The 16130-nt window shown below is 40.1% G+C and overlaps 1 protein-coding gene across 2 annotated transcripts in view; it reads right to left on the bottom strand.

The window, feature by feature from the left end:
- LOC135210758 (uncharacterized) overlaps nucleotides 1-16130 on the bottom strand; it is a 37949-nt gene that overhangs the window by 8373 nt on the left and 13446 nt on the right. For both annotated transcript variants that reach the window (XM_064243604.1, XM_064243605.1), the window contains exon 10: nucleotides 8805-8920. In XM_064243604.1, the coding sequence (XP_064099674.1) occupies nucleotides 8805-8920 (116 nt within the window). The remainder of the gene's footprint in view (nucleotides 1-8804; nucleotides 8921-16130) is intronic.

Genomic DNA, 16130 nt, shown 5'->3' with positions numbered 1-16130 from the left:
TATGGGATATGCCAGTGGAAATTGTATCCATAATCAAAGGAACACTAGGCACGATCCCAAGGTCCCTGAAAAGGAATGTAGAAAACCTAGAGGCTGAAGTAGCTCCAGGACTCATGCAGAAGAGTGTGATCCTAGAAACGGCACACATAGTAAGAAAAGTAATGGACTCCTAAGGAGGCACCATACGTACTACGGACGCCCTGCAGCCCCTCCTCTTGGCCAAGGCCCTCACGGAACGCGGTGATTACAAGAGTGATGTGATCGACAGGCGCCTGAGGGAAGCAGCCAAAGAACTCCGAGCGAAAGAGGATGTCACCGTCCGTCGGGCCGATAAAACCGCTGCATTTGTACTCATATGCACTGAAGAATATCACCACAAGTTGGATGAGATACTGGCAGAAAGCAGCAAATTCCAGAGAATCACTAAGAACCCGGTAGATGACATTAAACGTGAGGCCAATAGGATTATTGAGACTGTCAATGCAGTTTCCAATGCCCTTCACTTGCTGCCGACCGTAGGGGACTACGACCTTGGCTATATATACGGAAATATTAAAACCCATAAACCAGGGAACCTGTTACGCCCCATTATTAGCCAAATTCCCGCTCCTACATACCAGCTTGCGAAGAAATTGAATGCTATTTTGACTCCTTATGTTCCAGATGACCACAGTTTGAAGTCCTCTGCCGAGTTTATAGAAGCCCTGAAAACGACACCCCCCGGAGGAGTTATTGCATCGATGGACGTGGAGTCCCTCTTCACGAACGTCCCCGTGGATGAAACAATCCAGATCATTCTGGATCATGTATATAGCGACGACTCCACGCCCCCATTAAACATCCCTGAGCATGCCCTCCATAAACTCCTAGAAATATGTACAAAAAAGGCCCCTTTCTCCACCCACAGAGGCCATATGTACACGCAAAAAGACGGTGTAGCGATGGGTTCTCCCCTCGGAGTACTTTTCGCGAACTTTTACATGGGTGCTGTGGAACGTCGGGTATTCGCCACCATCGAGAAACCGTCTATGTACGTCCGATATATTGATGACACCTTCATCAGTGCCAACACAGTGGAAGAAATAGAGTGCCTGCGACCAGCCTTCCACGACCACAGCAGACTCAATTTCACCATCGAGCATTGCCATGACCGTCGCCTACCCTTCCTTGACATCCTCATCGGGCAACAAGAGGAACGCTTCGTAACACAAGTGTATACGAAACCCACGAACCTGGGCATGTACCTGAACGGCGAGAGCGAGTGTCCAGAGAGATACAAACGCACTGCAATCAGCGCCTTCATTAAGAGAGCTCTTTCACACTGCTCTTCGTGGAAGGACACACACACTGAATTAGAACGTGTTGCCCAAGTTTCAATTAACAACGGGTATTCCAACCGGGACGTCAAAAAAGCCATTCGCAGAAACATCGATAAGTGGTACCAGCAGGAGCCTCGCCCCACCGCCCTTGAAGACGTCACTCTCTTTTACAAGGGAGTATTTCACAAGAAATACAAAGAGGACGAAAGAGCCCTTCATAACATCATTGAAAGGAACGTCTCCCCCACGGACCCTGCGAAAAGAGTGAAATTGATCATTTACTACAAAAGCAAGAAGACCAGTGGCCTGATTATGAAAAACAATCCAGCCCCCATGATGCAGGACCCTCTCAAGAAAACTAACGCTTTCTACCAATACAAATGCCCTGTCCAGGAATGCCCCAGTGCCTACTTTGGTATGACAACGAATGCGATTTTCCAAGAGGATATCCTGCCACACTCAGGAAGGCACCATCCATAACCATGCAAAAAACGTCCACAATACCAGGATAACTCTGAAGGACATTATTCCTAATATCGGTATTATCGATAAGGCGGCATACCACCGTCACCTCCACCTCTTAGAGGCCCTACACATCGGGAAGGAGAGACCTAGCCTCAACACCAATCAAGAGACTTCACTCCTCCCGACGGTGGCGCATAGGGCGCCGCCCGCCGGCACAATAGAGCCGATCGAACGGACCAATCAGGTGCCCCTACTCAATACTATGCTCCCAGTCTCCAGCATCCGCACGCGAAGAGCAGTGCGAGCTTCCACCTCTGCAAGACGGCTTGACTCAGGGACTTAATCCTCTGTTCAGCCAATGAAAATGCAGCGCTCATCAGATAGAGCTCCTGGGACACAATAAATACCACCGAACGACCCCATTCCCTAAGAATTGCAAAGTGGATGGAATGGTGTACAAAACTATCACAGTACACATCTCTCTCGGAGCTATGGAAGTGGTTGAACAGAGTAGCCAGAAAGAAGAGAACACCCGTAGCAATTCACCCTCACCCACTAGAAGAAGCGGAAAGACTGGCAACATCCTTCGCCAACAGGACTAGCTCAGGTAACCTCTCCCCTGAAACAAGAAGAATTCAGGATCAACTAGCACCGATTAGATGGGAGGAGATCGATGCGGCCTGCCACAGACCAGATGATACAGACACCCCTTACACAGTAGAGGAACTGAAAGCAGTATTCAAAGTTGGCAGAGACACAGCGCCAGGAGCAGACAGGATAACATACACCATGATCAGTAAAATGGGTCCTGCAGGAGAAACAGCCTTTCTGAGAATCCTAAACAAAACACACATTGAGCACACAAGACCACAAACCTGGCGGCAGCAGGACACGCAGCCAATCCCCAAACCTAAAGATCCAGAGAACCCAAGACCAATCGCATTGGTGTCATGCATTGAGAAAACTGGAGAAAAAATGGTACTAAATAGAATGAAGTACAAGATTGGTCCACTGCACAAGCAGCTATATGCATATTAGGAAGGAGTCGGAAATACAGAGTGCATAACAGATGTTCTCAGCTACATAAATCAGAAGAAGGCTACAGTAGTCTTCATAGATTTTGAAAAGGCTTTTGAATTAGCCAGTCTAGCAGCAATACTTCAATCAGTAGTAAGGAAGGGAGTCCAAGGACACTTACTAGCCTGGACAAAAAACTACGTACTGGGAAGGCAGGCCAGAGTAAAATTCCAAGGAGTGATGTCTACATTCCACGACTTGAAAAATGGCACCCCTCAGGGAGGAATTCTGAGTCCATTTCTATTCAACATATTAATGGAGAATATAGCCTCCCTGCAGCTTCCAGAAGGCGTTGAAATCTTTATCTATGCCGACGATGTGTGTGTAGTAGCAAGAGGAGCTGTTAGAGTGCCCAGAATGCAAAGGGCACTCAATGACATCAACAATAAATCAAATGAGCTAGGTCTCAAAACAAATATAAATAAAACAAAGGCCATGACAATAAAAGCTCACAGACCGCTGCAACCACTGACAATAGGAGCTGAGCCCATAGAATGGGTACTGAGCCCATAGAATGGGTAGACAGCTACATGTACTTGGGAGTTGTCATAGACCAACAGCTAACTTTCAAGGAGGAAATCAAGTACTTGAGAGAAAGAGCAAATGCAAGACTGGCCGCCATGAGATACATGTCATCCCTGAAGGAGGGAGCAAATGAGCACATACAAAGGAAGTACTACCTAGCCTGCACCAGAACACTGGTGGACTATGCTGCCCCCACTCTGATAAGGCTGACAGAGGCTCAAAAAGAATCACTGGAGGTCATTCATAACAATGCAATGAGGCTCACGCTAGGAGCACCCACATGGACAAGGCTGTGCAACCTCAGGCTTGAAACTAACTTGCCAAAACTAGAGGATAGGATTGCACAGCGAAATGCAAGCACAATGGCCAAGATGTTCCTCTCAGAAAGAGACTCCATCTCGAGGAAACGAGCCAGAGAGGAATTTGCTAAACACCCAGAGATTCAAAGTCCGAGTTCCTATGGTAAGGACCAAAGTGACAACATCAAGAGTCTAGGCATGGCAGAGACACTGTTGCAGCTAGGTCCAGACACAACACAGGGCACACAACATCTACCACCCTGGAAGAAGGACACTGCAATATATAAATACACAAGCCTGCCAAGAGCAAAAGAAGACTGCACAAGAGAAGAGCTAAGAGCAGCAGCCTATGAAGCAATCAGAAACACTGAGACCATAGGGGCACAAACATACTACACCGATGGCACTGTAGATCCTGAGAATCAAACTACGGGAGCTGCAGTATATTCAAGAAACTTCACAGCCTGCTGGAGGACCTCCAACCACGCCTCCACTATGCAGACAGAATTAACAGCAATAAGACAGACACTGCTGTACTCACTGGAGAATGAAGAAGGGCCTGTAATCATCCACACCGACTCAAAGTCCTCAATGCAAGCATTGCAACAACAGAAAAATAGAGAACAAGGCACTGCTGGCTGGAATTAAAACACTGCTGCACCAGCACAGCAAAAGAGGAAGACCTGTCACCTTAAACTGGATACCCAGTCAAATAGGAATTCCAGGCAACGAGAGGGCCGATGAGCTAGCCAAAAGTGCAAAACACATTGACAGAGTGCAAATACATATACAACCTGCACTGCAACAAATCAAGAATGCAATGAAACCACTCTGCAAAGAAAACTTGCTAAAAGACCATCGTGAGTGGGTAGAAAAGAACTCACCATCTGCCAGATGGTATAAGACGTCGACTGATCTAGTGCCTCCTCCCATAGACAGGCACACACCAAGAAAACTTGCTGTGATCATCCACAGACTCAAGCTAGGATATAAAGCCTGCTGGGAAATCGTGGAAAACAGTGTCAGACCATGTGAACACTGTCAAGAAGAAACACAGCAACCACTCCTTCACTACCTGCTGGAATGCAGAGAAACAGCACAGCTAAGAGGTGCAGCACAAAATTAATTACTTGCACAAGATGCTGAGCATGCAGCTGCCACAGTCACAAAAACAATCATTGAAAACTTAGAAGAGCATGCCCAGATGCTCTACAACCTACCTCCACCAAGTTAAATAAACTAAAAATAACATCAATCACCCTCATCACATCCCCTCACTGTAAGGCTCTATCCACATCATCCACTACCAATCTTTTAAACTTTACCTACCACTGAAATCCTCCCGCAGGGACCCAAGGGAGTAAAGTTTGTTGGACAACCCCACCTGCACAGCTTCTCTAATATTCGAAAGCCTTACATTTTTTCAAACTTCTACTACAATATGACATGATGGCCCTCTCATACTGACACCATCATCCTTCCCCTGTTCACTCCTATCTCTACAACTAAAAATATTTCCGATTTCATAAAATTAACCATGAACCTAATGAATCTTTTCAGATCACCTACGGGCCAAACAAGGGAAAGGCCCGTGTCAACAAGAAGTGTTGGCTTAATGCAACAACAACAACAACAACCCATTCCAATCAGTTCACGCTCACCTTTCCTTGAAAATGAATCGATGATACAGTTGGAAACGTTGCAATTCCGTTACGCCCTTAAGGCTGGTCCACACGCTACGTTTTGCACAACCTTTTGTCTGCACAGTTCAAGACGTTGCAGATAAAACGTTGCGTGTGGACAGGAAAACAGCGCAGTTTTGACTCCAGCGCAAGACGGTACAGTTGCAGTGATGACTGAGCTAGGAGAGCATAGATATCCATGAACTGTGCAGACAAGTCGGTACGTGTAGACAGTAGCGACAATGGCAGACCTTAGGCAATGTTCTCGAGAGCTCCTCACAGAATTTATTGTATTGTACGAAAGTTTCCCATGCATTTGGCGTGTCAAATCAAAGGATTATGAATTCAAGGTCTTGGTAACATCTGCCAGTTGCCAAAAATCGTAACATTGCTGTTAGCCTTTCATGTGGTGAAATTGCTGTTCTCATACACGTATTTTCTTTAATGATATGGGGTGTCACTAGTTCCAAAAAATAAGTATATGTTTATATGTCCATTTGCAAGTAATTGCGCCAATCATCAGGCTCATCACGTAGTTCACGCAGTAATTTAATATGGGAGAAATTTTGCCTTTTCAAAAGCCACTTTCGCGACCACTTTGAATGCCGGGTGCTTCTGAGACGTTCCAATCTTTTTTTTTTTCACAACACAACACGTCAAAATTGACAGAAGGAGTACCTCCTCCATGACGATGTTGACAAAACTGAGCGAAACTCGTGCAAACATCATGGTACCATGTAGACGCAATAAAATTGCGGCGGACGAAGGCATCTACCACCAGAGCTGGGCACTAAGTACTTTTAATGTACTTAAGTACTAAGTACTAAGTACATCAAAAGTACCTTTAATACTAAAGTACTAAGTACAAAATTAGTACTAAGTACTAAGTACAATAAAGTACTTAAGTACATTTGTATCTATTGTATCACTAAATAATAATTGTTCAACCAAGTGGTATTTACTGAACAGTTACCTTTCCAGTTTCCTGCAATTATGAATTTAATACAGTTGTAAAAATAGTAAAGTGGTAAAAATAGTAAATAAATAAAATGAACTGACAGGTTACATTCATTTAATGCTGAAGATTATAGATGGCACATTTCGAACAATAAAACTAAACCAAAATAAACTTAAAAGTTACTTTTTCATAAATGGCACCTTTTCTCACAAAAGACTTGAAGACTTATAGCTACTAATTGAATACAGATTTGTTAAATATTACTAGTATCACAAAAATATGAGTACTAAATTCTTTCACAACACAAAATAGTATCTATTGTATCACTAAATAATAATTGTTCAACCAAGTGGTACTTATTGAATAGTTACCTTTCCAGTTTCCTGCAATTATGAATTTAATACAGTTTGCAGTGGAAATTTATGTTAGTGGAAGATAACTCAGGTGCAAAATTTATTATTAGCTCTTATTAACATAAGTCGCTCAAATGTTTTGTCAGCCAATGAGGACCTCTTGGGTGTGGGGGTCATTCCAGCCACAGAAAAAAGCCTTTCAACTGGAGCAAACGATGGTATAGTTGTATTGTATCTTAAAAATAAAGATTACGCATTATTGCGTACATCACAAACAAGGAACTGCACAGATTTTGATTGTTCTAGAGCAGTTTAAACAGCCTTTGAACGTCTCAGATACGCACGTCAGTGTTAGTGAAATTCAACTCTACAGACTATGCATAACATGATCATAGCTATTATTGAATTTACTCAAGTATGTAAAAAAAATCATATAGAACTAAATAATAATTTTATAAAATATTTAATGCAAAGTACTTAAGTACTTTGTACTTAAGTACAATAAAAAAGTACTTAAGTACTGTACTTAAGTACTCATTTCTAAAAGTACTTGAAGTACATTTTTAAAGTACACAAATGTACTTAAGTACTTTTGTACTTAAGTACTGCCCAGCTCTGTCTACCACCGATCTTTTATACCTGTCTGGGCACTCGCTGGACCCATTAAGGCATAGACCCGGGTTTGTGGTAGATGCCTTCGTCCGCCGCGCCCTTACACACTGTTCCACATGGAGAGAAACCACCAGGGAGATCGAAAGGTCTACACAAGTCCTCATCAACAATAACTTTTCAAATCACATGGTCGAACGCCAAACGAGGGACTCCATAAATAAATGCCACCAGGAAAGAACGACCGAAACTAACGACCAAAGTGGAGCTACAAAAAATATTTTATAAAAATTATATGCACCACAAATATTTGGAAGACGAAAAGGCTATAAGGAAAATAATCAGTGAAAATGTCTACCCCACTACAGAAAGTGATAAAATTAGCCTCATAATTTATTACAAAAACATGAAAACCAGCCAGCTGCTTCTTAGAAACAACCCGGCGCCCCAAGAAACGTCTTTGACGAGAAGGAGTGTCATCTACGAATTCACATGCTCGGTGGATGGATGCCACCATTCTTATATCGGGATGACCACCAACAGGAGACCAGAAAGAGCTGAGCTTATAACGAACATAGAAATTATTGACCATGCACCGGACCGGAAACGCCTACGTTATCTTGAAGCATTACACATATTAGAGAAAAAACCGACTATCAACATGGTAAAAGAAACAGAATTTCTTCCCACCATCATAAGAAGAAATAGCACAAGAAACCAACCGACTCCATATACCGCCACGAGAGAGAGAGGGGGGAGAGACAGAGAGAGAAAGAGAGACAGAGAGAGAAAGAGAGAAAGAGGAACAAACAGAGAGAGAGAAAGAGAAAGAGAGAGAGAGGAACAGGCAGAGAGAGAAAGAGAGTGAGAAGGAGCAAAAGAGAAAGAGAGAGAGAGAGAGAGAGAGAGAGAGGAAGAAGCAAAGAGAAGAGAGAGAGAGAGAGAAGGAAGGAGGGGAACTTTGCAGAAAGAGAAAGAGAGAGAGTAAGAGAGAGAGAAAGAGAGGAAGAAGCAGAGAGAGAAGCGGGAGAGAACGGACGGGGGGGAAGATATGTCAACTGCACAGCCTGCCGCCCAAGAGGTGGGTACCCCAACCAACACCCAACCGACGCAAATAACTCCGCCCAGACCACGTAGGTCCGAACGCCTCAGGGAGAGATTTCGTTACCATCCAACGACCAATTAAAATCCCTGTCCACCGACCCGCCCACCGATTGTACACGACCTTGCATCCTATAAATACTTGTAAAACGTATATTAATTCACTTTACTGTAAACTCTCATAGATGACTGCCTGTGCGCTGTCGACAAGTTAGAGGAATAAACCTAAGACAAATGAAAATCTTTACATGTCCTTAGGAAACTTAATACACCAACTACATGCTGACGAGAAAAAGATAATAAGAAGAATTGAGAAGATTCTATATAAATTAAATGCCGTTGAAACAGCTATTGTATTCAATGTTACTGCCCTCAGAGAGGGCCTCCTTACGAATAATAATAATGATAATAATCACCTGGAATCATGCGTCTTCTTTTTCTGAGTTGAATGATGATCACACATACCATTAAGGGCACCAGCAGTATTGCCACTATCACGACTACACATACGATAACCAAAGTATGATTTTCTCTGAAACAAAAAGAAGAAGAAGAAGAAGAAGAGTTTGTTATGAAAGGTCATACTCTGAAAGGAGAGGAGGGTAGAGGGGTTTTTAAGAAAGTACATCCATAAAGTAAAATGAAAGTATAACGCTACGCTAAATACACACTGAAGGAATTAGTAGAAAAAAAAATCTATAATGAGGATAGAAATATGAAGTCTGTGCAGGAAATTATTGGTAATTAGAAGACAGACAATTAGGACTCATACATTGAGGTTAAGGCAACGTAAAGCATATGTCTTACAATAACAGTTCTCAAATGAAAACAAATTATACAACAATGCATTTTCAATTATCTAATAGGTATCTTGCTGAAGACTTGACACTTTTCATTTGGTTTTTGTGCCTCAGACTGCCAGCTCATTTCAGTGTCACTTACTGAAATATTTTTTTGTAAATAAGAGAATAACGCCATACTTTCTGTCAAGTGATCCAGGTAGACACAGGCTCAAAATAGGCGAAAATAATCAGATAGCTAAAACTTTAGAAGTTAAATACCTCGACAACCACTTAGACCACGACACTCTTCTTTTATTCAAAATGGACAAGAATGAGAGAGAGAGAGAGAGAGAGAGAGAGAGAGAGAGAGAGAGAGAGAGAGAGAGAGAGAGAGAGAGAGAGAGAGAGTTATTAATGCAACAGTCAAAATATACTAGTTGCCATAGAAATCAGGCTGATATTCGTTTTCTCTTATTGAAATTAACTTTCATAGAAAACTATTGTCATGGTATACTCTTCTATTCAGTAGTTTACTTTACGGTATGCGCGTGATTTTTATCTATCTATCTATCTATCTATCTATCTATCTATCTATCTATCTATCTATCTATCTATCTATCTATCTATCTATCTATCTATCTATCTATCTATCTATCTATCTATCTATGAAATGACAGCAGATAGGGAAGTATAAGATACCTAGCTATCTCAGAGATGGCCAAAAATATCGAAGAGCATTTTTAGAACAAAACTTGTTCACAACCTCGAGTGAATTACCAGGCAATGCAGTAAGTTTTTAAAGTGTAGACTATAACAGTTTAATATTAATTGATGGCGTCATTGAAAATTATCTGAAAGTTTGAAACTATTGTCAAAGTCAGCTGATCAGTCATCGAAATTGCCTCCATTAACAATTGGTCATGGCAACACTACCCATGTTATCGTCTGCTATTGGATTTAATTCCATCTTATTCGAATGTAATAAAATGAGCTTTGAATTTTTTACCAAAGAAATTATTTATATGAAAGACAAGGGATTATAAACAGAAAGTACAATACTAAATTAAATAATAAATGTGTCCTTTTGAGTTACTACAGATATACCCAGGTCATAATGATATACAGACTAATTACCAGTAAAATATACCACTAAATGTATACGAACAATTACCTAATCTAACTTTCGGATTCGGAGTTTACCCACTGTAAAAAATAAACGACTAGCTCAGTTAGAATTCACACAATTCCTTTCTAGTCCTTTCCTTATATTGTTTGTATGAAATGGAGTAGAAATCACTTCATAAGAATACAACGGGTTAGACCTATAGTGCACAGTGATGGTAGGGTAATGCTACCATGCTTCCAGTGGCTCTGTAAAGTTCTGTCGAGAGAACGTTAGAGAACTGGCTAATAATCAAGCCGGACTATTTTATGGAAACCAAGCGTTTATCGATGTATACAAATATTGCAAAAAGATTAAGTTGAAATTAAAAATTATGTATATCAATGTGCTTATCCTATATGAGCCTTACGAAGCTAGGCATTCAAAATGCTTTCCCAGAGACGTTGAAAGAAGCGCATTATTTCGTTGTTGTTTTTTTTTTTACGTTTCTGCTTTTTATTACATTCAGCAGTTTATCGGTTACTAACTCAGACAGCTTTATAACCATCGTCGGGCACTGTCTTCTAGTATCGGTCTATTGTTCTGATCGACATCGTGAGTGGTCATGGCTGGTGAGAGTTAAAGTCAAGTCAACTTAGGCCTACGTACAGGAATCTCTCTCTCTCTCTCTCTCTCTCTCTCTCTCTCTCTCTCTCTCTCTCTCACACACACACACACACACACACACACACACATAAGTATTCATTTGTTATTCTCTGCTGTGTCCTTCCTCTACCGACGTCTGTCGTCCTCTCTCTACGGGTTGGTGAGGGGCAAAATAAACTAAGGCCTAGTACAAGAATCTCTCTATCTCTCTCTCATGAGCATTCAATGAATGTGTGGTAGAAAGTAGTAGTCTGGCGTCGGCATGCGGCCACCAGGGCGGCGCTTCGTGGCCGTGCAGGCCCAGTGTTGCCAATTTAGCGACTTTGTCGCTAGATCTAGAGATATTAGTTTCTAACTAGTAACTCTTTTCAGCAGTTAGCGACATAGCAAAAATCTAAAGATATTTAGAAGTATCTGGCGACAATACTAGAGTTTTGTATTTGTTAGATGTTTTGATAAAAATAAATATCAAATTGCATAGATTTAATCACACACACGAATCTTAGTTCAAAACGTAACTGTTCTCACAGTACAGTTACGTTTTGAACATGTCAAATACCTGTCCGTTTGGTAAGCAATTCTCGTGCCGTTCGTCGTCACTTAGTTTAACCTGCCAGTACTAGATTGATGAGAGTTAGAGAGTTTGTGCGATCTGTCGCTTCTTTTCAGTGATTTTAGTGACCAGATGAAAATGGGCAAGCCACAGTGTATGCAACGTTTCCGAAAGGAGTGGCTCAAGGATGATAGGTTTAAAAAATGGCAGCTTGAGGTCCCAGGTGATAGTAAAAAGGGTTTTTGCAAACATTGTAAGTGTACTGTTTCGGCTAAAATTTGTGACATAGAGAAACACAGGAACACCAACAAACACAGAAAAGCTGAGGAACCATTCAGCACACAGAGGCAAGCTGTCCTACCATTTAAAAAAGTTAGTGAATTAAAGAAAGTTGAAGGAATTCTATCCATGTTTGTAGCTGAACATTGCTCTATTCGTGTGGTGGATCACTTAACTGAGGTGTGCAAAATATGCTTCAGGGACAGTAAGGATGTTAGTGAATTGAAGTTAAAAAGATCGAAGTGCACGGGTATAATTTGCAATGCTCTTGCACCGCACTTCATGGAAGACTTTCAAGCTGATATTGGAAAGAGAAAATTTAGTCTGATAATTGATGAAAGTAATGACGTTACTACTTCAAAGATGCTGGGAATTGTCATTAGGTATTACTCTATTTCGCTGAAGCGTATTGTTGTTACATTTTTCGATTTAGTTGAACTAAAAGAATGTAATGCAGAGTCAATATGTGAAGCAATCAAAATGTCACTCCATAACAACGGCTTAGAAAGGCAGAATCTGCTGGTACTTGGAACCGATAATGCATCGGTAATGACAGGGATTAAGAATGGAGTATTTGCAAGACTGAAAGCCGAAATACCCCACCTGCAGCTAATTAGATGCTTATGTCACTCAATTCAATGAGCTGTCTCACATGCTGCACGTGAAACATTGCCACGGAACTTAGAGTTCATGATTAAAGAGACATCTAACTGGTTTTCCCAGTCATCTGTACGCCAGGAGAAATACAAACTATTGTTTGAAACCATCAATGATGGTTTACCACCTCTGAAATTAGTGCAGTTAAGCCAGACTAGATGGTTATCTATCGAGCGTGCTGTGTTGAGAGTCCTGAAACAATGGACCGAGCTTAAAACACATTTCCAATTAGCAAGATTAGAAGAACGATGTTACACAGCAGAGCTCTTATACTCAATGTTTAATGACAAACAGAATTATGCAATTCTTCTTTTTATCAAACCGATACTTGGCGAGGTACAAGCTGTCATTAAGAATTTTGAAGCGGAAATGCAGGACCCAACAAAATTGCTGAGAGACCTTGTTTTATTGATTGATTCATTAGGAGCAAAGATATGAATCCCAGGAAAGAAAGTTATGCATTGCAAAGTGATTGAAGAACATTTGAATCCAAGACCTTACTTGGGTTTTGAGTTTGAAAAGGAGTTGGCTGAGGGCCAATTTTCCTCTACGGATGAAAGTTAAATACGAGAGCGATGCACAAAGTTTGTCGTTGATTGGTAAGGCAGCTCCGTCAACGCCTACCTGACAATATTCGCGTATTGCAACCAGTCTCACTTTTGAGTATTGATGAATGCTTGAAGCCCATTAAATCTGATATAATTAAGGTGGCAAAATTATTTACAGATGATGCAAGCTCCCTTACTCAAATAGATTTCCAGTGGAAGAAACTTCATCATGTGGTTTGGACAGAAACATCAAGTACACTAATCTTTACCACACTCTATATGCTGACGTAGAACCCACATTTAGCAATATGAATTTGGTGAAGTCAAAGTTGCGAAATAAAATGAAACTGTTAACACTCTAAGCAATTCTTGTCATAAAGTATGGGTTAAAAAGGTATAATACCTGTTGTTCAAAATACTCTTTACCAAATGATATTCTTAGAAAAATCGGTACACTGGAGACATACTACAGCACTTTGGATCAAGCAACCACATCAAAAGCTTCAAGCAGTCTGCCTCTTAGTGCAAATGGTGACTTTGAGGAGGAAGACTAAATGGGATGCAGTGATAATTGAGTAATCGGTAAGCGTGCTTATTAAAAACTACATATCATTATTGAATCGGAGAATAGATGTTCATATAGTAAAAGTTAGACAGTCCGTAACTTCTTAAGTTAATCAATGCTTCGTTAAGATTTTTATTTTTATTAATGCAGCATTCTTCATATATAACACAGTATAAGAGTTCCAACTTCATATATAAGGTGCACTTAACACACACATAAATATCATATATAATGAAATGCTTTCTTCGGAAAATAATAATTGTTCACGCTACATTTTACATATTTAACAGTATCACATCTCTATGGCAGCTAGTACAGTGAATTTCGAAGACGTAAAAAAAAGTTAGTATACTAATAGGTTGAGATAGAGCACCTGATATTTAATTTTGTTATGTGATTATTATAGGCTGTAGTTGTCTATAATAAAAAGAAAAAAAAAAAGATGGGAAGGGGAGGGAGAGATCATCTTGTCTAGCGACATTTGATAAAAGAATTTAGCGACATTCTAGCGAGTTTTAGGGGCGAGCGTAGCGACATTAGAAAATTTGAGTTGGCAACTCTGCGCGGTGCAGTGGCTGCAGCCCAGTGTTGCCAAAACGCGGAGAAATGACCAAAAGTGCGGAGAGGATTCGAGAGGGAGGCATTGAATGCAGAGCTGAGGTCTGCAATCCTCACGTATGCGGCGCTGTAGGTCCGCATAGTATATATGCTTTTAAAACTTTTTTCATGAATAAAAAATTATTGAAATTATATAATATTTTTTTGAAAATACTAAATATATTTTTTGAAAAATGAACCATTTTCACTAGTCTCGAGTATTCGTGAGCCAATATCAGATACGATCATATACGATTTTCAATTAAGAACCGATTTTGTCAACAGCAGATGACGTAACCCAATGCATTCATTCTTTAGGTCCAGCAATCTTCAATTTGCCTTTGTAATTATATATATATATAGGTTAGTAAAATTTGGTTAATTTGTGAAATCTTAGGGTGAAGACTGACTTAAATTAATGTAAACTTAGTCATGTTGTAACGAGTTTTTATTTATTTTTTTGAGAAACCAACTGCAAATATGTATTAGGCAATTTCATTAGTTGAAGTGATTCAACTGATTATAACCGAATAAGTTTCGATATCACTATGCTAGAAAGTGGTGTATTATAATCGTGGATTTTCTTTATATTAATGTAGCTTACTGATAAAAAAAGGACCAATTATGATGTGCTCTTTTCCAATTTTTTGAAACTCATAGCCCTGAATAGGGCATTCGTTTGGCTTAGGATTGGCACACGTATACCATAAATCATGCATAATATGCCGTCCATTCTCTTGGGGAAATATCTCATTTCAAAATATCTGGATCATAAAAGGTGGCATATAGACCTACATGTTTCATATCGTTTTTGTCAGTTTACAATGTTTATGGCATTGATTTTAAGCCTAGACCTATGTTATATATTAGGTTGTTTATTATCATTAATACTTCAGCAAACGTTTGATTTAACATATAGCATATTACCTAAAGTGACAAATGTGGCTTAAAAAAGAAAAGAAAGAATAAACTACTTATGAATATCGAAGGATTTATGGAGCTTGTCAACTTACTCTGTGGGGAACGCAAAGAAATAAATGCAAAACCAACCGTTTTCAGTAAAGAAATAAATATAAAACAGTAATCACACACACACACACACACACACACACACACATATGTATATATATATATATATATATATATATATATATATATATATATATATATATATCGAATGTAACAAACCAGCTTCAAGACTGAACATTGTCCGCGTATCTCGTTCGATTCTAAATTTTACTATCATTAAAGTTACGTAATGTTTCAAAATATATGAAGCACCTGAATTTCGGAAAGGGGAAAATCTAATTCTAAAAAGGCTTAATTAGTAAACCCAACTCATATACTAGAAAAGATACGGTTAATATAATATAACCAGGATGACTATTTCGTCTAGTTAGTGTAGCAACATAACATTGCTTGGCAATTACCACTACACCTCCCGGTGCGGAGCTAGTTTCTCGGTGACGTGCGGACTTCGCGGCAACCCTGCAGTGCAGCCTCAGTGACATTGTTGTCTTCAAAACGCCACAAAATTTCAGTATTTACTGTTACGTTTTTTCGTTCATTATCCTTATAATGGCATGTTGTGAGGCTCATAACAGCGGAAATGGGTCACGGGAATCCCTCACGAGAAGCTGATCTGACAACATTTCCCGGGTAAATGAAGCATACAGTTTTATTTACCCATAATTGTGTACCGCGTATATAACAGTCTCGTTGATATACCAAGGTATCTTTTCCCGGTTAACTTGGATTGCATTTTCAATATACTATTAAGGCTTATAAATTCGGTAATGAACTCAGAACATCATCCATCATATATATACCATATAAAATAAACAAGATCTTTTGCCGATAAAAATGTTATTAGGTAGTAAGTTGGCCTAGGCTTATAGGTTGCTGGTTGAGTCAAGTCACGTCTTTGAAGCATTTAACAGTGATGCATAAAGACACATGCCTTCATTTTCTCATTTTTAGACATGTAAATGCA

The sequence above is a fragment of the Macrobrachium nipponense genome, chromosome 4 (assembly GCF_015104395.2).
Source record: "Macrobrachium nipponense isolate FS-2020 chromosome 4, ASM1510439v2, whole genome shotgun sequence".
Taxonomy (NCBI): domain Eukaryota; kingdom Metazoa; phylum Arthropoda; class Malacostraca; order Decapoda; family Palaemonidae; genus Macrobrachium; species Macrobrachium nipponense.
Note: the sequence above shows the minus strand (reverse complement) of the source record. Positions and strands in the feature narration are given on the sequence as shown.